This window comes from Gavialis gangeticus, unplaced genomic scaffold, assembly GCF_001723915.1.
Source record: "Gavialis gangeticus isolate Ggan-Ray unplaced genomic scaffold, GavGan_comp1, whole genome shotgun sequence".
NCBI classification, from domain to species: domain Eukaryota; kingdom Metazoa; phylum Chordata; order Crocodylia; family Gavialidae; genus Gavialis; species Gavialis gangeticus.
In genome coordinates this window covers 160840288-160866412 of record NW_017729022.1, presented here as the reverse complement: position 1 = coordinate 160866412, position 26125 = coordinate 160840288, and the positions used below count along the sequence as shown (strand labels likewise).

The window sequence follows — 26125 nt, the reverse complement described above, 5'->3', positions numbered from 1 at the left end:
TTTTTTTTTTTTTTTTTTTTTTTCCCCCCCCCCCCCCCCCTCCCAGGGACACCTGTCTGGTTCTTTGTGAAAATTGCTCCTATACGAAACGAGCAGGATAAAGTGGTTTTATTTCTTTGCACTTTCAATGACATAACAGCTTTCAAGCAGCCCATTGAGGACGATTCATGCAAAGGTTGGTTTTTCTCACAGTACAGTTGCATATTTATGCCATTTTTGCTTGTTTCCTCTGAAGCAGCTGATGTCCTATAACTCCAAAGGCATAAGAATTAGCCATTAAAACAGCATGCCATAGAAGGCTTTGTCTGTACTAGTACAGCCCATGTTGTATGACTGTCAATTTTACCTCAGCTGGAATGGTATTGGCCAGTGGCTGGAAGGACGGCCTCCGTGGAAAAATCCGAGCATGGCAGGAAGTAGGCTTTTATCAACCAGTAGGTAGCACTCTTCCTTTTTAAGTCAGTGTTGCCCAGTGGTCCAGTATCAAACTGGGCATGGGGCTGTTACAAGTGTCAGCCTGTGGATGAGACCTAAACCTGAGGTGCTGACCACTTGTAGGTAGCAAAAAGTGCTGAGTTCCTCCTATGAAGCCTTCAGCCATTGTAGCTCCTTTGGAGGCTGAAGCTGCTTAGCTTCTCTGAGTTGGACCAAGAACCCACAATGCTTTTTGCAACAGCTGGTGCTGCCCCTCCTGTTAGAATCTTGCCCAGGTTTGGGTTATTTAATTCTACCTGCCTAAATGTAGCTCTAATTACAATGGGTCTGATATTCTTGAGGCATTATCTTTACTGACATCCATGAAAAGGCTTCTAAATGACTTCAGTAAGAATCAGATCAGGCCTTATCTTTCCAAAATTGCTACGTATGGCTACTGCATGCTGCTTCAGTCCAGTGTTGAATCCACTCAGGAAGTGATAACACTTCAGCTGAGGGTGAATTGTAAAATTATAATCAGGCCCTGATCTTGCAAACTCATGCGTATGAGTGGAGCTCTGTGTCAAGGTGGACGATAGTTTATGAAAAGCCTTGGATCCTCTGGGGTGAAAGGTACACAAGTACAAAAATATACTCTCTGCCAAGCTACCTGTAATAAATATTTTTGATGATTGATTTTTCCATTACTTTAATAAAACTAGAGAATGTATCTTGTAATTGGAAAGATCTGGTCAATAGAAAAAGGTTTTCTATCCTGTGTGTAGTGATATTCCTTATATTCTGACAAGGACTGACAGCAGAAATAAATCTGTATTATGTACTAAAGTTTGCCCTCATTTATTTGCTGGGAATGACGGTTCTTGATTCAGTTAATCAGTCACTGAAGTGGGGTTTTCTTTTAGGAGCGATAACCCATAGTTCTTGTCTGTGCTGCTGCTGAGATTAACTTTCTCCTGCAGATTCTTTTAACATGGTAGTGAACTATTACTCTGTAAAAGAGACTCATTCTCTGTCCTGAAGATAAGGGAATATTCAATTTTTGTAAGAGGGGAAGGGAAGGAAAAGTAAACTCTAATCAGCATTTGAAAGCACTTCCCACTTTTCAGTTTGTAGAATATAATGTTTCTACAGGAATGATAGCGCTCAGCAGTTTCGTGTCCAAAGTAATGTGGAAAAATTAAGCCCATTAATCCTTATAACAGATAGGCAGAGGAAGATGAATACCAAACTTTAAAAATCTGTGTGATTAAAGCTAGACATCTAAATAGGAGTGGTCTGATTTTTTCAAAGGAGTTAAGCATAACTTCCAACAAACTGGCTAAAGTGACTTATCCAAGACTGCAAAGGGTGGAAACGGACATCTGCTTTTTCATTTGTGCTGCCTTAAAAAGCACAAATGTGGAGCAAACTGATGTCCTTACTTTTTGTTGTGGCACATGATCCGAAAATCAGCAGTGCAACAAAAGGTAGTAGTAGACTCTGTCACCTTATTGCGACAGGTGTCTATTACCTTGCAGTGCAGGGAGGGGGATATCCTAGCTTTCTCAGCTGCTTCAGACCCACACTGGATTGGGGAGCACCTCAGCATTTCCTGCTGCTCCAAACCTGTGGGTTTGGGGCACTGGGAAATGCTTGGTTGTTTTCTCACCCAGCCAACCCCCTAAGGTTGGCTGAGTGTGGAAGCACTTTTCCCTGCTGCCCTAGACCCATGGCGTAGGCCTGGGGCAGTTGGGAAAGAAGGGATATCACATTGCCCCTTGTCCCATACCCTCAAGGGTGGAACAAGGGCGACTTACGTTTTTCCCAGTGAAGTGAACCAGCTGTGCCATGACGCATCGCAGCACAGCCGACTTGCTCCTTTTGTTAATGTCTGTTTCTAGCCAAATGTTCTGCAAACACCAAGAAAATTTAACAAGCATAAGTCAACCTTCATTATTGGGTCTTAATGAACCTTTGTAGTTGTGTGAAAGACCCAAGGAGGTCCTGCTCTAGCAGGTGGGGGGACCCTGGGTTCTCCTAGTTCCCAAGGCTGTTCATGCATTTTACCCCATTACAGTTACTGCTAAATAAGTCAGATACAGATGCAGGAAGCGTTCCCTCTAAGCTGTGTGGTGTGTGTAACTACACTGGCACACCTGGCAGCGCTTCGTGAGCCACACAGCATGCCACACAGCTTAGAGGGAACGCTGGATACAGGGCTGGAGTCATGCCGTTGTTAGCCATGGCGCTGTTCTAGCTTGCTTGATTGATTGATTGATTTATTGTAGAAGGGGGGCAGTAGGGGTTGCATTGATGTCAGGGGGAGGAGATGCTGGGTGAACCAGGTGACCTGGAAACCAATGGCTCACTGATCCATAGTATGCCCACTCTACCCTGCTGTGCAAGTGGGATGTGTCAGTGTAGAAGTATAATTTCAGGAGAGATTTGGCAGTGGAGTGAGATGCACCAGTAAAACAGGGCAGCAGAATGTTGAATATTTTACATGCCTGGGAAAGTTGAAGACCTTGATGTCTGTTACTGCTAGTCCCACCACGTTTTCTTTTCTTCCTTCAAACCAGACACACACTGGTTCCTGTTAGAAATTCCAGGTAATGTTTTCCAGCAGGCCTCTTCTTCATCAAGAAGTACTGAGGATGGCCACTAGGGGGCTTTCCAAATAGGTCAGTCTGGGCATCTATCCCAGTAGCATGGAGAAGGGGTTGCAAGCAGACACAGCACCGTTTGAAGAAGCCTGTTCTCTGCCCTCAATGTTGTTTATGCAGTTTTCCTAGTGAATCTTCAGTACATGCACAGAAACGGTGAAAATGAGGGCTCACTTCCTCCCTACCTGCTTCCTTGAGCCACAGTCAGTTTCCCTTTTGCTTGTTCCCTGCCTGTCCCCAGGATTATAGGCGACTTGTGCCGCCTTAGGGGGGGCACGTGTGCCCCCCCGCGACCAGTCCTGCCGACCACGTGGGTGGGTGCCCCTATGGCTAATCCTGCCAACGGGGGCACGGGAATCCCCCCATGGCTGATCTTGCTGCCTGGGGGGAACCCTGCAGCTGATCGCTGCAGCCACTTCTGGGAGTGGCTGTAGCCACTTCTGGGAGCAGCTGCAGCTATCAGCTGGTGGTTGTGGGGGGGCACTGGCCCTCCCGCCTACCCCCCCCGCCTATCACCTAAGCGGCAAGCGTGGCTGGTAGGGGGTGCACTGATGCTCTCAAGGGGTGCATGTGTACCCCCTACACATTGCCACTGCCCAGGATGCTATCCCTCTTGGCTATTCAGTAGCCTAGTCTCAACAAGGTGGGGTGGGGGGGAACCCTGAGAGCCCAATCTGGCCCAACCTGGTCTAATGGTTAGGCTGTTGCCTTGTAATGTTGGAGGTTAGAGGTCAAATATCCACAGAGGAAGGCAAACCTAAAACTTAGGTTTCTACTGTCCTCGTTAGTGCTGTTAGTCCTAGACAAAAGTGTGTACAGTGTCAAACAGTTTCTAATTTGTGATTTTTGAGTAACAACAATTTCTGGGGTTACACTGCACTTCAGTGTGTCCATGATGAAACCTGAGTTGCAGTGGAATGTAAATGGAGTTTGCTATCTCTGGCGCATTGCTGTATTGCTTCTGAGCACATTCAGTAGAGACAAAATTAGTTAGTTGCATAGGCCAGAGCTACAGCTCCATAATGTATTTACTTATGTACCGTCTATTCAGGCTGTTTTATACAAAGTAAAGTAGTGACTTGTCTCACTTTACATCTCAGCAGGAGAACAGAATTCTGTCCTTACTGTAGAACAGGGGTGAGTAATTATTTTGGCTGGAGGGCCACTTAGTGAGTTTTGGTGAACTGTTGAAGGCTGCAAGGGTACCCCCATCCCTTGACAAGTGCTGTGCCCCTGGTTGCCATCTTGGTACCAGAAGTCTCGCTCCCTAACCCCTGACCTATGTCACAGGAAGTCCCTGCTCTTGACTTGAAAGTACTCCTTTTGGGAAGGGGGATTGCCATCTTGGAACTGGGAAAACCCCCCCAAATTATATACTAAAAATCTAACATCTACAATAACATATTTTAATTTTATTTTTAAAATAAAATTTTATTTGTGGGCTTGTGTGAGGTGTGCATGGGAGCCTCCCCCATGCACACCCCCCTGATTCAGTCAGCACCTGCCCTTGCCCTGCAACAGCCTGGAGCCCATGCGCCCTATGGTGCCTTCCCACCTCCACCAGCAGTGTGGGGCTGCTGCAGGAACCACTGGGCAGCGCTCAGGGGGAGGGGCTGCTTTTACCCCCATGCTGAGGACCCTTCTGCCCCATTGGTGCTGCTGTTGCTGCATCTGTTCAGCGTGAGCAGGTGAGTCTGCAGCAGGCGTGGGGTGGGTCTGGGCTGCATGTGGGTCCCTGCCAGTACCACGGGGCTGGGGCCAGTAGCTGTTGCCACTTGGGCTGCCTAGAAAGGCAGTCCAACGTGGAGCCATCCCAGCCTCACTGCCTGCCTAGGGGGTGGCAAGATATGCCAACTTAGGACGATGCCTAGGCCAGGTGGAACTGAGGGACCTGCCACAGGCCAGATCCAGCCTGTGGGCCATATTTCATCCACTCTTGCAGAGGGCAAAGAGTTCTGTCCTTCTCAATGTCTTTTCAAAGAGAAAATTACTTTTTTGACCAAAACAAAATTCACAGAAATGTTTAACTTATAATTTGTGACCAAAGGGGAAAAACCCTAGAAAACTGAAACCAAATGCTTTTACTAAAAACGATGTTCAAGTTTCTGGGGTTTTTTTTCAGTTTATCACTAACGTTTTTTTCAGTTTTATCTTTTTCAAATTTTTGATGGGGGAAAATAGCATTTTATAAACTTGCTTGTTATAACTTTGTATGCAAACAGATATTTCAAAATGTTCAGTTAAAAGCCTGCTGGCTTCTTTGCATGTGAAAATGCAATATTTACATACGCAGATGTAGCTGCATATATGTTGGGGTGTGGCCATAGGTTGGGGATCTTTGTAAATCAGGCTTTGCAGTTCTGCTTAAAGGAGAATGTTACTTCATGCAAAAAGAACAGCTCTCTTTTCATCTCCATCTATTGAGCATGCTTGGCTATGGATTAAGTTATCTGCCATCAATTGTTAATTTCAAGCTTGTTTATAAACTGCCAGAATCATTGTGGTTTACTAAGGGATGCGTGTCTAGCACTAATGACAGGAGATTGATATGTACACAGAAATGAATAGGCACCTTTTATCTACTGATGAATCAGACAAACATGGATGGAAATGGCACAGTCCATTCATTTTATCTTTTAAAGTAATAATCACAGGTATTAGAAAGGATAAGATTTAACAGCTCTCTAAAGCCTGGTAATAAAGCCTTTCACTGTAGGCTCTTTTGTGATTTTGCTTCATGAAATTTGTTCGCTTTTAATAGCAGTATAATTCATGACTACTATGTAAATTAAGTACATTTGCATTTAAATATAGCACACATTTTAAAGAGTTTCTTGATAAAAAGTGTGTCAGTGGAGTGAATAGTATAAAAACATTTTTAAAAAACCCTTTTTTCCCTTACCCACATAAATTTTCCCCTTAAAAAAAAAATGTTGGGTACAAATCAGTCTTTCTGTATTTCCTGTCAGTTAAATCAAGTTACATAGTAACTAAATTTAGCCCATAAATATTTAATGTCGCCCTCCTGACTGACACTTTAGAACATCTAATGGTTGAAAATAATAGTATGTTCACTTCTTAAATTTAGAACTCGCCAAGAAACAGATATTTGAAAATAGTCTCTAAATTTGCATGTGCAGTTCTAGGGATGCTGTACCTCAGGACTATCCAACTTCTGAGTAGCCATGGGTCCCCCCTGTTGGGTAGGGCCCCCTGGGTCATGCTGCTCCCAAGGGTGGGGCAGGAACTGGAAGCTAGAGCAGGGATGGGAAGCTCTGAAATCCTAGCAGCAACAGCAGCAGCGAGAGCAGGAACAGGCACAGTCCAGCCCATGGGCCAGATTGGGCCCATGGCAGACTTCATTTCCCAGCAGCCCCTGCCAGCATCACTACAGCTTGTTTCCATGGAGATCCTAACAGTGGTGGCCTGTGACAGTGCAGGGCCAGGGGTTCCATGGAGACTGGCTCCAGCAGCACTGGCAGGGTGCACAGCTGGGCAGGGAGTTGCTCTGGGGCCTGGATCTTGCAGCAGTGATAGCATGGTCTGGAGCCGGGGAAAGCTGCGATCTGCTGCCCACGTGCCTCAGGCAAGGGCATGCAGGCAGTGGATCGCAGCTCTGCCATCACTCTGGACCATGATATCACCACTGCAAGATCCCAGCCCAGCTTGGGATCAGCTCCCCACCCAGCCACGTGCCCTGTCAGTGCTGCTGGGGCTGGTCTCCACGGAAACCCTGGCCCCATGCTGTCATGGTGCTGGCGCTGTTAGGGTCCCCATGAAAACTGGCTGTAGCGATGCGGGCAGGTGTTGCTGGGAAATGTAATCCAGCTGCTGACCGAATCCACCATTTTGCTTACCCCTGAGCTAGAGCGATGATGGAAGCAGCAGCTGGGTGTGCAGCCACAATTTGCAGGTTCACCTCTTGTGAGCGCAAGTTGGTTAGCCCTGCTGTAACTTAATTTATGCAACTAAGAGATGTATGTACACATTGAGTAGTTAGACCTTCGATAGGTTTGCTGAGTATATATTAGTGTATATAAAAGATGCTCCAGTTTAGAGGATAGATTGAGGTCACTTTTGCTAATGTAGTCTTTCTGTAGCTATATTGATTTATACCAGTTCAGTAGCTCTCTCAAATCCTGCATTTTTCTTTTCATTATATTTTTCATAACAAAAGGTGATTTTCAGTTCAACAGCAGTGAACCCTGTGGGAGAATGACTGTTAGCCATTTAGCTCCTTTAATCTGCTATGTTTCTAGCAGCCATCAGGTAGCATTTTCATCACAGAAGGAACTTTATTTCACTTAGTGTTTTTGTGATCTTTGGAATTAGAAGCAGGGCTATGAAGAAACAAATATTTAAGTTGCCTGTTTTATTTAAATCAAGAAAACTTCAAACCCAACTTTTTTTTTTTTACTGTGTGTTCTGCGGTTTTTTGATGTATTTTTCTGTTTTTTAAAAACTGATTGCACAAACGTAACTAAGTTTGAAGGTTTTTTTGATTTCTGTTGGGCTTTATTTTTAATTTGTAAACGAAACCTTTAACCTTACTTAAAGGAAAGCATCCAAAGCTAGATCTTCAGGTAAAGTTGTGATAGGATCTGATGCGAAATCCACACAATTGCGCCTTTTGCTATGCCTCACATGCAGGACAGGAGGCATAATTGTGGGTTACAGCATCAGACACAATAACATTTCTTGCTAGCCTGAGATTTTGAGCCCAGGAAATGAAGCCAGGAGACTCCAGTGGCAGCTCCAAAATATGTGTAATAACTTTGTGGCTTATTCTTATCATGCTTTTAATTGCACGTGTAGCCAGGTGCTCCCCTGTGGTCGGGAGTCCCATCAACTAATGCGGCTGTCATCTGTAGGTGTGCACCACCTGCTGATGCGGCTGCAAGCTCCACATTTGAGAGCTCACAACTGGAGCAGTGTTCCCTGGCTGTGAGTCTTGTCATCTGCAGGGCTCACACCTGAAAGAGCTTGCTACTTGCTCTGGGATTGGCAGAGGGTGGTACACCTCTGTGATTGGGAACTCTGTCAGCTGATGGGTCTCCCAGGCACAGGGGAGCACCTGGCCACATGTTCAGCTGATGGCATGATAAGAATGAGCCACAAAGTATTATTATTTTTTTGGGAATAACTTTATGGTTTAATCCTTGTTTTATCATGATGTTAACTGATTGAATGTGTGGCAGGATCACAACTAAGATGTGATTAACTGGTTAGTCATGCCATAAATACAATGTGTAGATGGGGCCTAAGATTTTTGTTATGCTTTGTAGGTCTAAATGGAAAATCAAGAATGTTACACTTGCCTAGAAGTTTAGAGGGGAAGAGGAATGAATACAACACTTAATGATCAAAATGGAGTGGGTGAAGTCAAGGATTGATATTGAAGAAAGGAGAGTGGGAGGAGGTGAGAACTGTTCAGAAGCTTGGTTTGAGAGAGTTTATACATTGCTGAATGGAGGTGAGGCATCCAGCAACAGAGCACAATGTAAAGCTGACTAGGTTACCATATTTTTTGGTCTTCATAGTTTTGGACTTGCTAGACTTTGGTTTTTCATTCTGACTAGTGATTGTGAAAGTTGCTGATCAACACTAACATGGCAATGAGTGCTTAGTCATTTCTTTAGTACTTAGTTTATGATTTTTTGTGAGTGGTCATGATTAGGTTTGAAGGAAGTACTAGGAAACAACACAATGAACTAAAAAAATGAAATTTTTTTAAAAAGGAAAATGTAAAGATTGACATGGATTGTTGAGTAGCAACTTACAAAGGACTCGAGCTCCTCTCAAAGTGCAGAATAGTTGTTTCTTCAAACTCTTCAAAATTAAATGGCTTTTGGATGACATTTTCACTTGTAAAGTAGAAGAGGAAAACCTTGAGTTTGAAGATCCTGCAGATAGACCTTTTTAATGCTCTCAGGTACTAAGGAAGCCTGAGAAAAACAGATGTTGAACTTATCCTGGGACAAGCTATGCCTGTGTGTAACCTTTTTGGCAGACACTGGATGGCAGAAGCAAGGGCTGGATCCAAATTTAGGGGTTTTACACCAACTTTTTCAAATTTAGGTTGAGGTCCCACCCAGAAACATGGGAAAATAACATTTTAACTGGGTTATTGTTCTGATTGTTCTAATGTGAACAACCTTCTCCACTTGGAAGCAAATGTTAAATTAAAACCAGGCTTATTGCCAGGGGAAAAAACCAGCAAACATATGACATTAAAAAGAAAACTTAAATAGTTAATCTTAATTAAAACCCAAACAAGTCACAGTCATAGTTGGAGCAAATCCACCCTGGGAGCTGCCACTTAGGTCAGTCGGTTGAGAAGAGAGTCTTGCTCAAGGCTGCTCTCTGGGGGCTCAACCACCTATGCCAGCTAAAGTTGCAAGTGCTGGGTAAGGATGCCCACAGTGGAGTTGCTGCCATTCTGATGTTGGGGAGCACTGCTGCAATTTGCTGCTCTAGCTGCTGGGAGGTGCTGCTAGGAGGTAATGCTAGGACAGTGATCACCACCCAGTTGATCTTGATTGACTGGTCGATCGTGGAGCCTTTAACGGCTGGTCTCAGCCTGTCAGAGGCTCCACGACTGGGAGCGGCAGGACGCGTGTGGCTGGCTGAGCCATACCCTCTGCCACCTGGGCCAGGCTGGGTGAGTGGGGTCAGAGACCTGGCAGCTTGTCTAGGTGGCGGCGGGGCGGGGGCCAGGGGTGAGACACGGGCAGTAGATCCTGGGGTGCCCTTTACTTACAAAAGGTGATCTTCACTATAAAAAGATTGGAGACCACTGTGCCAGGGGGAGCTGCTTTGGCCACTGCCTCCAGGTTTCACCATTGTTTCTCTGTGCAGCTCCTCCAGGGGTCTCTGCCACTCCTTCAGTCTTCTTCAAGTTGCTGTGAAACTCTAGCCCTTTCAGACCCTGCCCTGGTCAGTGGTAGGTTCAGGGATTTTTTTTAGCTTTTTAATTGTAGTGAGTCTCAGAGTTTCCCCGTAACCCACTATGAAGTCCTGTGTTTGGCACCACATTTTATTTTAAGGAGTTGATTTGAAGCCATGTGGGGAGTGACTCCTGTTTGGAATCTCTCCATTCCTGTACTTTGCCTTAAAACTCTGAGGGCCACCCCACCACAGACCTCTGTACAGGAGGTGAGGGATGACCTTCATATAACTTTGTATTAACAACATTTCTGTGCCCACAAACAGCACTGTTTTGGAAAGGAGGGCAGATGGATACAAAATTGATTCATCCATCCTTTACAGTTGTACACTTTAACCTCCAACAGTATAACCCAAGTTCACAAACAGTGAAAACAAGCATAGGTAGTCCCTCAAAACTATATACTAATGAGGGTATGTAGATATAGAATACCTAAAGTTACCATTATACAACATAACTACAGTAAACATGAATAACATAAGCAGGGATATATATATTTGTGCTGGAACAGAAAAGTCCTGGGGTTGGTGTGTACACACATCATCCTTCTATTTGGGGTTTAGTGAGGTACTGAATGCACTGCCACTTTTCTGTCATTGATTCAATGAGGGACAACCATTTAGACACATTTTGCAATGTCCTGGGACAAACTGCTAGCACTTCTTATCTTTTTAGGTTTAGTCCTGGGACAAAAGATGTGGATGTCTGAACAATCACCCTTTGTTCTGGGAGAACCTGGTTTCTCCCAGTACAGATGCAGTGTCTGCTTGTAGTCTTATTCCTGTTAAAATACAGTCTCAATGATATTTTAAGTGTCTCTTGCAGGCATTTCATCACCTGTTTCATCTTAGCTCTTTTTGGAAGCAATCTCTGTTCACTTTCAGCAACCCCAAAATGGACAAAGAAAGTGAAACCTGTTACTAATAAGAAGGTTTATAACCTGCCAAAAACTTTACTTGCTGTATAGCACAAAGCCAAACAATCTAAAAAAATGACTGAGATGCTTCGACCTGTGTCTACTCCTCCAGACAAATTTAAACTCATTGGACCAGTAACAGATGCTGCAAATGAAGAAATAGAAGGTGCAGGGGGAGGGGAGGGGAAGGAGGAGAGGTATGGAAATGAAAGGAAAGCTAAGAGAAATTGCATTGAGGCTAATACATGTTTGGTTGAATCAGAGAAGTGACCCAGCAGTGTCTACAAGCATCCATTCAGGTAAAAATCTCTTATTCAGTACTACTGATTCTATATCTGTAAAGCAAGCCATGGACTATTGTGTCCAAGTTACTGAAGATGCCCTCCAAGATTATGGAGGAAAGAATCTGTTTGCCATTTGTTGACTCAACAAAAATACGTTGTAAAAATGAGAAGACCTGTCAAGTGAATTGTCCTACATTTCTAACACATGCATGTTCAACACATTACCCAAACCATTTGGGAGAAGGAAATAACCACCAGTGAAGACCTGAAAGGTCTGAAGCACACACTTGATATCCAAAAAGTATTCTTCAGTCATTCTTTTGCTTCAGAGTTGGCTGGCTGGAAAAAGAAACATTTTTGGTGCTACCTGGATTAGACTAGCATCAGTGCCTTCCTTGAGACCTGGGGCTCCACTGTGCTTATTGCATTTAATAAGAGACAGCCCCAGTCCCCAGGAGATGATTATTATATATTGACAAGCAACACACAGGATGCCAGTGGATAGAGCAGTACAGAAAAGTGAAATGACTTGCCTAATGTTGCACAGCAGCTCAGCAGCAAAGCTAGGAAAAAACCTCAGATCTACGGACTCAGTCTGATTTTTCTCTTTTGTTTCTCTCAGACCTTACAACCCCCTAAGAATTCAAAGGCACTTGAGAACTTTCAAGAAGAAAGTGTTTCAATCTTTGCACCTAAATACAACAGTTTATTTACATTTACACTGAGTATGTGGCATAGTTAATTAAAAATAACAATGTGTTTTGCATAGAGGGACACTTAGCTTATTTATCCACCAAAAGTGGTAAAATTTTATTTTGCCTCAGAGTTTGAGTTGTAGCAACCTACAGGAAACTTGGCAGAAAAAGCATAGATTGCAGGGTAGGAGAAGAGTTTGGAGGTCTGTGAAGGCAGTCTGTGTGCACAGGGTTGGAAAATATCAGCTCTGTAAATTTTTGTACTGACAACCATTGTGGCCTTAAGGATGTACCAATTTATAATTACAGGTCCAGCAGATTATAGGGGTAGCAAACCATTTTATTCAAAGAAAGGATAGTAGTAAATTAGAAGAATGGAAAAGGGACAGGCAGTGGGATCCAGGATATCAACCAGTCCTATTACATAATGCTGGTATTTAAAAATGGTGTGTGTAGGAGCCTGTGTGTGCATGGTTTTTGAGGCACAGTAGTACCACCATACTTTGAGAAATAAAGTATAGAGTACCACCGTACTTTGACTTGAGAAATGGCAGAGAGCTTTACCTAGAACTATTACCTTTTGCTATCTCTGTGAAACACGCATCCTGCTCTATTTAAGTGAACACTTTGAAAAATCATGCTTTCCACATGCTCCCTAGAGACTTACTACATTTCGGTAACTAAATTCTCTCAATATTCCATCTGTACAAAGAAGGTTTCAGGCTGGGGATGCTGAACAGGATTTGTCCTACATTTACTGGTTTTTGATCCCTTGGAGACACAAGCAGAGAGACTCCTCTGTTTTCAGTGATCTCCTTGTTGATACCCAGACAGCTTGAAGAAAGAGCTTGACGCAACTGCAGAGTGGACAGGCTGCTGGGAAGTAGGAGTGCAGTTTGAGACGAGGAGTCAGAAGGAGAGGCTGGGATTTGGAGTGAGCAGGAGGGGCAGAAACTGGGACTGGCGGGTTGGAGTGAGACAGTCTAGGGCTGGCTGTTGGTGGAGTCGGGGATTGTAGTAGTGTAAAGGTAAATGAGTCAGATGAGATTTGGGGCTGCCTGAGCAAGAGCCTGGTGGGCAGGCCGGGATTAGGAGCCTGAGATTGGAGGAAGACTGAGTGTTGAACAGGAGAAATAGACTGAAAATGGGGCAAGAAAAAAGGGGTGTAAAGATGAGGTGCTGTGGGCCTGGGAAACAGACAGGGAGAAGAGAGAACCAAAAGGGATCTGGGTATATGGGAGCAGAGCGCTACTAGATCAGACTTTTTTTCAGTAGAACGGTGCTTCAGGATGTGTCTCTCTTTCTCTTCCTCTGTTGTCAGAAAATATCTATCATACCCACTGGCCATGTTTTGCACGTCTGCCACTAGTTGTGCTCTGTATAAAGGATGACATCCACTACTGCTACCAGCTACTCTATTTGCTCATATGGCAGGGATCTGTACTATAGGCCTGAAGAATTCAAATACTGTTGCTGAACCATGTAGAGGTATCCATATGATTCCATACAATGGAATTCTATGAGGGTTTTTGCTTTTTTAAAACACAGGGAATTACACAAAATTCTACATTAAATGTCCATTGTGAAGGTGGTGAAGTCAAGTACTCAGAAATAAAGGAACTAAGATTTGCCTCTGCAAATTTGATTTGTTCCCTTTTGAGTATACTTTATGATGTAGCCTTTAGTCTCATGTTCACATTCTGTTTTTTCACAGGATGTCAGCTTCATCTCATGTATGAGACAGTTAGTCTTAGTTTTGGTCCTTCCTAACTTTTGAGAGCTTAACCTTTCAGGTTTAATGTTTTTAACACATGTTTGTGTACAATCCTTATGTAGAGCCTAAAGCCACTTCCTTCAGCACCATGGCCAGCACTTATAATTAATCCTTCTCTGGAATACACATTATTCATACCTCCTTGTGTACTGTAAACTCTTGCTTTTTTAATACCTTTACATTGGGAAAAAAGTTTCTTCCAACTGCTGTGGGTTTATGGCAATGTAAATTCATTGATCCTGATTCTTCAGTCCCTTATATTAGTGGCAATGAGTAACTACTGATGTCAGCAGCCAGCTAAGTTCCTACCAAAGGAACCTTTTCTGGCCAGATCCTCAGTTGGCTTAAATTAGCACATCTCCATTAGCTTCAAAAGATCTATCTTGATGCAGACCAGCTGTGGACCTAGCCCTTATGGGAGACTTCCATTGTGCCATCATCTCATAACATCTAATGGGCTATTCAGTAGAGGTGTGCGAAACAGGCCGTATTCGATTTGGATTCAGCCCAAATCAGGGACAGTGATTTGATTTATTGATTTAGATCACGGTTCCCAATTTGATTTGGGTGAATCCGAATCTAAAGATTCGATGCTGATTCAGAGAATCAGCAATTCAGCCACAGACGGCTTTTAAATATTTTTTCTACATACCTCGAGGTGCCAGGCACAGCTCAGGAATGCTGTGATGCTTGGGCGAATGGAGAGTCCCACAGATGCATGGTGGGCTCCCCAGTGTGCTTGGAAGCAGACCCAGAAGCGGATCCAGCTTGGTGATCGGCTGTGGGGGGACCTTGGGTGTGCCCCCAGATCCAGAAGGCACCAGTTGCCAAGCCAGGGGTGCGAGGGAGGGCCCACACGCACTCTCTGGTGGACCCAGAAGTGGCAGAAAGGGATTTTGAAGTGATTGTTGACTCCCAGGATGAACATAAGCCACCAATGCGAGAAAGCGGTTTGTCAGGCTAACCACACCTTGTTGTGCATCTACAGATGCATCACAAAGAGGTCCAGGGAGGTGGTCCTTCCCCTCTATGTGGTGTTGGTCAGGCTGCATTTGGAGTACTGTGTCTAGCTCTGGGTGCCGAACTTCAAGAGGGATGTGGCTAGCATTGAGAGGGTCCAGAGGAGGGCCACTCGCATGATCAGGGGGCAGCAGGGCAGGCCCTACAAAGAGAGGCTGAAGGGCTTGAACCTATTCAGCCTCCACAAGAGAAGGCTGAGAGGGCACTTGGAAGCCATTTACAAACTCACCTGGGGGGACCAGTGGGAATTGGGTGAGGCTTTGTTCCCCCGGGCACCACTGGGGGTTACTAGGCATAACAGCCACACATTGTTAGAGAGAAGGTTCAAGCTGGACATCAGGAGACATTACTTTACAGTTAGGGCTGCCAGACTCTGGAATGGACTCCCAAGGGAGGTGGTGCTCTCTCCTACCTTGGGGGTCTTCAAGAGGAGGCTGGACAGATATTTGGCTGGGGTGTTATGATCCCGGCACTCTTTCCTGTCCAGGGCAGGGGGTCAGACTTGATGATCTGTTTAGGTCCCTTCTGACCCTAAACACTATGAAACTATGGACTGGAAGTGCTGTTGGCCCACTTCAGCTTCTGCTGCTGAGTACGCTGGGGAGCCTCCTGCACTCCTGTGGGATGCTTCATCTGCCCCAGCATCTCAGCATTCACGAGCCACCTGGTACCTTGAGGTATGTAGCAAAAACATTTAAAGCTGTGTCTATGTCCAAATTGCAGTATCTTTCTAAATCTCTCTGAATCAGTTTGGAGGGTTCCAATGTGATTTGGAGAGATTAAAGGGTCTCTTGATTTGGTTTGGATTCAGAGATTTGGCTGCCAAATCTCCGCCAAATCAAATCCGGGACCGAAGCTTTGCACAGCCCTACAATTCAGAGTTGTGCTTTCAAAAGGAATGAGAACAGGTTTTAAGATTGGGCCCATTAGTTTTAATGGGATTTCATCAGGGCACAGAGGGAAGAATATTTTCTTAAAAATGTATCAATTTTTTCTCATCTGGAAAAACAGAACAACCCTCCCCCCATTATTTCTGGAGCCAGATCCCAGCTGGCACAAGCTAACATGGTTCCCTTGGACTTGTGAGGGTTGTGTTGATTGATCAACTTTGTAGCAATGATTTGTTTCTCTAAAGAGCGCTCCTCCTCCATGGGGACAAAAGTTGTTCTCCAAACAAAGGTTAGGTTTGGCCTCTTGGATAGAAATGCAGAATTTGTGTACTGCTGAATGCTGTGGGAAGTGGTCAGTTGATTTTGAGCAAGTGCTTCTTTAAAAAATGCTACTTTCAAAAGCTGTTTCCTTAGTGGTTTTGTAGGAAATATTCTCTGCCTCAACAAGTGTTTTTTTTGATCCTGCCCTTTAAGTGGTTCACTTCTTTGCATGTTCCTGGAAGCAATGCCATATTGGCTTTTACATGTTGGGCTTGGCAGGTTCTACTGAATAGCAAATCCTTGGAATGTACTCTATTTAGAATTTCACGTTCCAGCAAACACTTTCCCAATGGGACAGGGACTGACAAAATGTCCAAAGCAGTGGGCAGCATTTTAACCATTTGAATCCCAATGATTCTAATAGGATACTTGCAGGTTAACCTCCTTTGCTGTTCTGCTGATAATGCTTGCTCCTAACAGTATAATTTTATTTTCATAATGGAGTCTGAATGCCATGAAAGCTTTTCCCAGAGCAGGGCCCTGTTAAGTTTGAGCTAGGCAGCCTTGGTTGGAGTGGGAGGTGAGGGGTGCTCAGCAACCTCTTAGAAGGAGCTGAGTGTCTTGCTGGATTGGGACCTAATGCACTGATATTTTACTTTTAGAAAGTCAGAAAAATCCAAATACATGTTCTGGCTGTGATATTATGATTGAAAAGTGAGGATCATAAGGGTCACTGCTATAACTAGTTTTGTCAGCATTACATTAGAGGGCCTTATTTGAGAGGTTTATGAATCAGCACCAAAATGTGCTTTCGGCTAAAATTCAGCAAATGATTTTTAGGCTTAAAGTGGCTGAATGTTTTCCAAGACTTGGAAAAAGAACTCCATTTTCTTTTTCCTCCCTTTCATTTGTAAAGGATATAGAATCAGTAATGCTGTTGCTTTCACCTGCTTTTTATTTGTTATGCCATGTGCATTTTTAGCCTACATTCACACAAATCCCCAAATCTCTGAGGCTGAATTCACTCCTGTTGTAAGCAGGTGCAGCTCTTGATGTGCCTGATTCCAATCTGTATAAGTCTGAAGTATGTTCTCATTGGAATGAGATCTGATGCAGATAACTGACTTAAATGAGAGGTTATTCTAGGGCAGAATATTTTCCCCAGAAAATACCTAATGCCCATAATGCTTTCCTTTCACAGAAACTGAATACCCTTCCTCTCTGCCCCCCATTTACTACACTGACACCTGTTTCATGACTGACTTTATCTCACATATGGTTAAATGATATCATATTTGGGTCACTGTTGGATTTGGTCTGTCAGGTTGTTTTGAGCTAGAAGAGTCTTCATGCAATGTGAATGCAGACTGTTTCTTGTAACTGCTGTGTAATCTCTGTTTTCTCAAGGCTGGGGAAAATTTGCTCGCTTGACACGAGCCCTCACAAGTAGCCGGGGCGTCCTGCAGCAGCTTGCTCCAAGTGTGCAGAAGGGAGAGAACGTTCACAAGCATTCTCGACTTGCTGAGGTAATGCCCTATTTCCCTGAGGGAGGGTATGGGGCATGCCAGTGGTGTGTGGGTGCTAAGTTAGTGAGCCTTTGTGTAGAATTGCAGCTTATTTTCAGAAGGCCATATACACATCCTTACAACTGCTGTCCTCTAATGCAATTTTTCATAGATTCATAGATTAAGGGTTGGAAGGGACCTAGTAGATCTTCTAGGCCGACCCCCCGCCAGGGCGGGAGAACAACAAAAAACCCCAAAAGAGAAATGGGACTCAAATGAGTCCAGCCAGGTAGGCATCCAGCCTCTTCTTAAAGACCCCCAGGGTAGGGGCCAGCACCACTTCCCTTGGAAGTTGGTTCCAGCTCCTAGCCGCCCTAACTGTGAAGTAGTTTTTGCGGATGTCCAATCTATACCTCCTCTCCATCAACTTGTGCCCATTGCTCCTTGTTATGCCAGCGGGCGCTAGGGGAAACAGCGTCTCCCCCAAACCCTTCTGGTCCCCCCTAGTGAGTCTATAGACGGTCACCAGGTCCCCCCTCAGCCTTCTCTTGTGGAGGCTGAATAGGTTCAGGTCCTGCAATTTGTAAATGAATAAGCCACTAATGCATTATAAACAAAGAGCTTGCTTATTTACCAAGGAGTAGTTAGAAGCAATCCTCATTTCACTTAGATTCGTTAAGGTATTGGGGGCTTTCCTCTATGGAGATAATACAGTAGCCCTAGTTTAAAGCTGTTTGGCACAGGTCAGAGAGCAGGGTGGCAGAAATCCAACAGAAAAAAGGTTAGGATAACCCACCAGAGAAAAGTGGTTATAAATTGCCCATCAAGAATGATGGGGGTGGGCATGGACAGAGTGCCACCACCCACCATCCTGCGCTGCCACCACCTTCCAGGAGCAGCAGGGGGGGAAAGGGAAGCTTCCACATGGCGGCTGCTGCTGCCATCCACTGCCCTGCACTGCTGCCACTCTGTGTCTGGCCTCATGCCACCCCCCTGCTGCTTCGCTTCTGGCCCCATGACACCCCTACCCTCCCCTGCCACACTGTATCTGGCCCTGTGCCACCCCCTCCCCACTACTCCACAGTTGGCCCCATGCCTCCCCCCATGGGATGGCAGAGCACCGCCCTGACGGTAGGGATGGAGGGGAGTACCGCTGGCCTCGCCCCCCCCCACCAGCACTGTCCCACTCATCCCTGCCATTCCCTCCATCCCCCTCTGCCAACACTCCATGCCGCCACCACCTCCAAGGAGCGCCCCGCTCTGTCCCTGCTGTCTGTCTGTGTGGAGCACTCTGGTTGTTTCAGTAAGCACTGTTGCTGCCAAAACAACCAATCAGAGTGCTCCAAGAGCATTACAGACAGACACGCACACAGACAGATGGACTAATATATATAATATTTGCTTGTTACTGTGTAGTGGCCATCATTTTATCTGTGCACAGCCTCTGCCCTTTGCCACAGGAGTCAAAGCTTGGTGGAAGGAAAGGGATTTCAAGAACAACTGTGCTATGCTACACTTCCCTTTTCCCCTGTCCTTCCTCCCCCTTCAGATGCTGTAACAATAAATTCTGTCCATAAAACCCTGTGTGAACCAAGGTGTGATATTGGGTTCTGCACTCTGATGCTTATCAGATAAGTCATATAATAGTAAAAATACTACCTAATATCTTTCTGGGTGGGTAGGTTTTTTTTCCTCCAAAGCTTTCAATGTTTGCTAGGATTTCAGATGGCTTTTATGAGCATTATTCAGGTAGAAGAGGTAAAGGTGGTACAGTGAATGAGCTGGAGGAAAAAAAACCATTGGCAGAGAGCTGAAAGAGTGCAGATGGTTCAGAGAATATGCAGGAGAAAATTTAATCTGAGTCTTTGTGGTCTTCAGAAGTCAGTTGTCTTCTGTTGTTGCACTTGATCAATTCTATATCCACAAAGGGCCTGGTCATACAGGACATTTAGCACATGTTAAAGTTAGAATATGTTCTGAGCAGTCACATGGTAATGCTTACTGTGATCTTAAAACATACAGCTTGTGCAGTGTGAGCTGTACATGCTTTGTTTCAATTACTGGATCCTTGTGGTGCCCTCACTAGTCTCCAACTAGCTCCTGTGTGGTCCCCAGGCTGAGACTGACAATCAGCTGATTGTTGGCCTCAGTCCGGAGACCACATGGGAGCCAGCTGGAGACTCAGGTACAGTCCCAGGGCTGGGACTGACAGTCAGCTGATTCCCCACCCCCCCTTCTTTTTGTGGTAATTTAGGAATACATGTCACTTTTGTTTGGGATAGCATGTGACATTGTTTTATATTTTTTTCTCATCCAGCTTTAAATTCTCAGGTGTTCACCATGCTCACTTGTTTGAATGTCTATTTTTAAAGAGTATTCAATGATTATCAACAATAATCATTAGCACTCAGATGGTGCTCTTTGTCTGTGCATCTCAGAACATTTTAAAAAGTGCAGTGGGTGCTTTTATCTGCAGTTTGTAGTCTGAGGACTGAATTACAGAGGGGTGATGTGAATTGCCCAGAGTTGACCAATAGCCAGTGTTGGAACTGGGAAGAGAACTTGGGTCTCTTCAATCCCTGGCCATTGTCTTATTCATTAGACTGCACTGATTCTTTAACAAATGCATGGCTAAAGGGTTTTTAGCTTGTGATTTGTTCTTTGGCCCTGTTCATCACTGACTGAAATTTGACGTAGCCTAAATTATAGCTTTCTACTCTTATTGAAAGTCAGTTTCATTTGAAAGAATATGGTTGAAATTGTGCAGAATTAACTTCCTTAATCTCATTAAATTCTGCAATAATGTTATGACAAAAAAGAATGAGAAATATTAGAGTATTTCAAAAGCTAGCGCTCATGTTGAGTACATTTATTATTAAAAAAACAAACAAAAAGCCCCCCTTCTGCCATTGCTCAGTCTCAGATCTCTGAAGTAGTCCATGTTCCTAATTGGTATGTTCTAAAGCTTCAAAACAGATACAACTCCTTTAATGCAACTATGTGGCTGGGAGTTGTACACCTTTAAGAACTTGACCTAACCTTCACTGAAGTCCTTTACATATTGTTTTTTTTTTAATCAGGGGTTCAGTTTTACAAGCTGACTAAAAAACTCCATACGAATTACTGCTTGTGTGAACAGAACCAGCTGATGACCACAGCCAGCAAAAAACTGCAAGCAGTTAAGGCAAGCAATAAAGACTGTCTAGTGTAAAGCAATAGATAATAAATAGGTAGATTATAAAACAAGGATTGGAAAGAGAAATCACAGCAGAATAGAAAAGGGAGGTGTGGGGTGGTCTTTGATAAATACATATAGGTGTGAATAGAACTTAAGACCACATTTTGCAAAACCATTTGTTTTTGCCACCTTAAGAAGAGAACTGCTAAATTTATTAAGGTTTGTATTCTTGTGATAGTATCAGCCACTAGAGGGAGAGAGAGTCCTTGATATCCTTCAGTGGCCTCATGAGCTTTGTCTACACTAGAACTTTCTGTATGCATTGCCAACAATGTCTGGTGTTGACAAATAGTTTAGAGAGAAACTTCTTGACATGGTATTGAAAATGATTTAGCCCAATATGTCCCTGCACAGGGTGGAGCTGACCTTTTTGGCAGGCATGCCACAAATTAGCCCTGCACCCTCCATGAGTGCCGCTCTAATCCACTTCCTCTGTCTGACCTGCTGCTTTGCTTTCTGCTCCCTACTCTCTGTTTCCTGCCTGATTGCTGCCTCTGCTTTCTGCTTCCTGCCCTATCTGCTGCTGTGCAGCCTGCCCCCTCCCTGATTTGTCATGTGCCACATGCAGAGGCTGCCCACATTACTTGAGGCACTTGTGCTTTGCAGGTTGGCCAACCCTGTCCTAGCACTTCAATCATTGTCAGTACCAAGGAGGCTGCAGTAATGGTAACAGTGGCTACAAAACACTGTAGTGTATATAAGGTTCTTTGGGTAAATCTGATATCTTTTATTAGACCAGCTCAAATAGTTGGAAAAATCCTTCTCTACAAGCTTTGGGGTATAAATATCCTGTGCTCTAGAGGACAGACCAACTGCAGATGCTTCCTCAGTCTAAGGGTATTTATACCCGAAAGCTTGCAAAGAAGAATTTTTCCAAAGATTTGAGTTAGTTTAATAAAACATATCAGATTTACCGAAAGAACCTTGTCTGCCTATGTCCTTACACCAACACTGCTACAACCTATACCCCTGTAGTATATATAAGACGTTGTAAATTAATCTGCCATTGCTTAATGGTCTCCATGGATGAATTTAGTACCTCTGATAATCTGCCTCAAAATGTACCATGATCTTGGAAAAATAGGTGAGCTCTTGACTAGTGCTTGCATTAATACCACACATTAGAATGAAATGCATTCATATATGAAAAGGAGAATGCAGAACAGGAAGCTTGCTCATTTTGTATTTGAAAGAGAAGTATCACTCAGCAATGAAAGAATTAATTTCTGGTTAAGGAGGATCATAGCATGAAGACAGACCTGACTTCTTGGATCACACTGAAAGAGGTGAAAGCTTAAACTGATACTATCTGTGCTGTACCATTGTGGTTGCTGAAATTGCCTTCATCTTCTGATAGCTTTGGTATCCTTGAATTTTGGGCCACTTCTTTCTCCTCCCATAGCCCCCACATCTGCCTTCTTCCTTATGCTTCTCCAGTGAGCTTCAAGACCAAACACTTCTTTCACTTCCTTCTCTTTAAATATTTGCTTTGTAATCTATGTCATAACCACAAGGTCAGTTTGGGGTCTTTGTTTAGCAAGGATTGGTTATGAATTGCTCCGCTGGAGTTAAGTAATAGGAATTTTTGTGGCTGATGACACTTCAGCAAGATGTGAATTAAGTCCTGAGAGAGAACTTATTATTGCAACTTCTTGCTGCCTGATAAGATTTTGCACAAATTCCTATTTGTGTAATTGGCAGGTTCATTGCAAGTAATAAAGGGCAGGGACATGGTTTACACATCTGGAACGAGGCCTTTTTTAATTTGCCAGTTGAATATTGAGCACATTATTTTAAAATGATGGCTGGTCCTGGAGTATGGTCTTAATTGCATCACTGTTTAACAGGAGCAATTGAACTGAAGTCAGGGGAGTTATCCCAGTGTAAAAGCAGAATTTGTCTAATAAAACAAAGCTAATTTTCTTTACTTAGTTAGTGCTTAGTTTAGTCTGGTTTGGGAGTCATCTTTATTCTGTAAGTCCCTGGATAGTTTTGTACCAGAGGTTTCATAACTGTTCTGTAATATGTCTGCATATGTCTTGCTCACTCTCTCTTTCTCTCTCTTTCTCTCTCTCCCTCCCCACTTCACTAACATTTAGCCTATTTGGAGTTTTTAATCTTTTAAAACTTGTTTAAAACCCATCCTCTTTCTTTTCCTAATAGTGTTTCATGTCTGGCAGTCATTCCAGAAGTCGTTTCATTTATTGAAGTGCGGTTAGTGTTTTTAGTACTGGCATCCCTTGGCACCCCACTCACAGAACAGGGCCCCACTGTGAAAGGCACTGCACAAACACTGAACAGAAAGGCATTTCCTGTCTAAAAGTGTATTAGCTCAAAAAAGGGATTTGATTGGCAGCTACAGATTCGTTTTTCCATAGAACAAGTGCAATGCAAGCAGTGCCAGCTTAAGGTTTTGCCCTGGCCAAAGTCAGTATGACCTGAGAAGGTATTTGTTTTCATGCCCATTCTCTTCTGGGCTTCTCTGCCAAGAGTGCCAGGTACTGCCATCTGTGAGACAGAATGAATGTCCACATCATAAAATTATTGAGCACTAGAGATGACTATCTTTTGTCACGTGCCAGTAAATAGCTGCCAGATGATGACCACTTAGATTTCTCTTGTCTGGTCTCATATTAGTTTTAATGTGGAAAGTTTCAGGCTCTTAATGATGGGACGTGATGCGATTTTGAAGGGACACCATGAATCTGCTTTGAAATGATAAACTAACCAATGCTGTTTTGTGGTTTGACTGCTAGACAAATGATTATGAATCCCTGTCCCTAGATATTGGACACAGCATTCTCAGTACTGATGATAAAGTGAAATGTATGCTGTACCTTCAGTGTGCAGCTCTGTGTAAATAAGATTAAATTACAATTAAAGAATGCAGTCAGTATATGCAACAAAATTAGCTAAATTAAACTGGTGCTTAGTGGCACTGCTTAGTGGCACTACTTAGTAAAGACTTGCCAGCATTTTTATTCTAAACATTGTTTTTCAGGGACATCACTATTGCTATTTCCAGGTGAAATTTGGTATCAGGGTGCTCAGCCTAGGAAGTTATATATTTGTCTGTGTTCGTGTGTGTGAGAGAGAGAGAGAAAGAGAGAACTGCAAACTATTTGATTTTTTTTTTTTTTTTTTTTTTTCCCAATCAGAAAAGCCTCAAAAATAAATAAATTGTTGTGGCAATTTGCTGATGAATTTTATGTGTACTGACTGGTGACATTTAATTACCATTTCTGTAACACATCTTTGGTAAAATCTTTATTTTATGATGCATTTTAAAAAATTGATACAGCCAGGCAAAGCTTTAATGAAAAGTGTCATTTATACACTCAAAATAATATTTTATTTTCTTAAGAGGTAGTAAAATGTCATGCATCATTACCACAAATAATAAACGCAGATAATACATCTGTAATAGAGGGTGAACCATAAATAACTGGGCTAATACTTCTCTTAATTATTTCCTGTAACAAATAATTCTTTTTCTTTGATATAAATGCATAATGGGGGAAAAAGCCCATCTAAAAATAGGGCTGTTTCATTTATTTAGAAATATATTTATGACAGTAATGAAGTATTTGCTTATTACATGTGGGTTTCAGCCCAGGACATCAGTTTATAGAGCTGTTTACATTTTCTCCATAGTTATTTTCATATTCATCTTTTTTTTTTCTCTCTGGGAGGAGGCATGTATTGCTACTGAATGGAATATAGTTAGTACACATAGTTTGGTAACTACAACAGATCTTGGGGGACACTTCCCCACTGAATGCTGTAGCTGCAATTGTGCTTCAGGGTGGCCCAGCCCTTTGCAGAGCTCAGAGGAGTGCAAGGGAAGCATCCCTGTATGCCAGCCTTTATATTGGTACAGCGTGTTCCTGTCCCTGTGTGTAGTCAGCTCTGCTGCCCAGTGTAGAAGGTGTGGGAATACAGCCCTGCCTCTCTTCTCTTATCTGTTTGGAATGGCAAATGTGATGCATTTATAGAGAGATCAGCTTTCTAGAGCTGAGGGGGTTTTCCTCTCCCAGTGTTTTAAAACTGGATTTATTGCTTGTGAACAGTGCTGCTCTGTCAGCTTTGGTGAGTGACTTGCCCTCAAGACAGGGAGAGGTAGTACAAGCTGAGGCACTGCTCTTCCTCCATGTCCAAGGTGAGAGGGTAGTTCATTCCAGTGGTTTTGGTTCTCTTTCTGAGAATGCCTTCAAGGTACCAGAGGTAACATATGCCTCCCATTAGAGACTCAGCAAAACCAGGGACCTTACACTCATTTCAGACAGGTTCACAGAGCTGTCATCTGGACCAGAATGGTATAGATAGCATGCGAAGTGAGTCTGATATGTGGCTGTTCATTGTGGAGGAAAACAGTATTATTTACAGGACAGAAGGGAAGTGAGGCATTCCTTGTTTTCATTTTTCTATGTAGTGGCTATTGGGCCTCTAACAGGACGCTGAAGAGTAATTCTGTCTCTATATTGACAATAGTGTTTAAAAAACAAAACAAAACAGTCAAGCCATGCATTTTCATAACAACTTTTGATGGGGAGGTCTGATTCTCTCTACATTTTCATTAGGCTGTTTGTCAGTATAACTCTATGGGCTCCTATACACATGCAGGGAGCTGGCTCTGACGCACTTGAAATTCAGCGCATCAGAGCAGGCTCAATTAGTGAAGTCTGCAGGAGAGCGGAAATTACTGCACTCCAGCAGACTCTAGTGTCACGTGTATCAGCATCCCTGCACTGAAAAATGGTGGCGGGTTGCTTTGAACTAAAGCTTGTTTGATGTGCTCTAGATGTGCCCCATGCCTCCCAGAGCATGTGTAAAAAATGCCCTACGAGTCTACTGAAGATATTCCTGATTTACTACCAAATAACTGAAACCAGAATTTGGCCTCAACTTTCTAAGTTAGACAAAGCTCAGTTTTTGCCTGCCTCTGTTCTTAACCTACATTTACATGCATGAATACAACTGTAAGTTTCCCAACAACCTTTTACTTATTTACATAATGCCAAGTGTTCAAAAGCACTTAGTATTGATTGGTAGGTGGGAGCTTTACCTTGACATTCAGGGAGAGCAAGGCTAGGCCAGAGCTTTTGAAAATTCCAGAGCCTGTATTTTCATATGCCTAAGTGTGTCTCTCTGTCCATCCATAATGATTTATTTGTGCTCTGACTGACTTTCTTGGCAGGCAATCAGAGTGCCCTACACAGACAAGGACAGACAGCGGAGCACCACCATGCCAATGGGGACTGAGGGGCTGGAGGGGAGTGGGGTGAGGCCAGAGAAGCCCTCCGCTGGCCTTGTCCCCCTCCCCTGCTCCTTGGAGGCAGAGGGGGACGATGGGGACTGGAGCACTGCAATAATGGAGGGGACGGAGCGGGAGGGTGAGGACAACAGCGCTGGTTTTGCCCCCCCAGGTCCAGTCCTTGGAGCCAGGAGCTGGTGCCCCCCCTTCTCAACAACAGCTGGCAGGGAGGGAGGGGAGCAAGAAGTGGAAGGGGGGGTTACGG

The 26125-nt window shown here is 43.8% G+C and overlaps 1 protein-coding gene across 1 annotated transcript in view; it reads left to right on the top strand.

Moving 5' to 3' along the window:
- Window positions 1–26125, top strand: part of KCNH1 (potassium voltage-gated channel subfamily H member 1) — a 197676-nt gene that overhangs the window by 27015 nt on the left and 144536 nt on the right. Inside the window, exons 4-5 of the mRNA XM_019515899.1 lie at window positions 47–175; window positions 17271–17389. Coding sequence (XP_019371444.1) covers window positions 47–175; window positions 17271–17389 — 248 coding nt within the window. The remainder of the gene's footprint in view (window positions 1–46; window positions 176–17270; window positions 17390–26125) is intronic.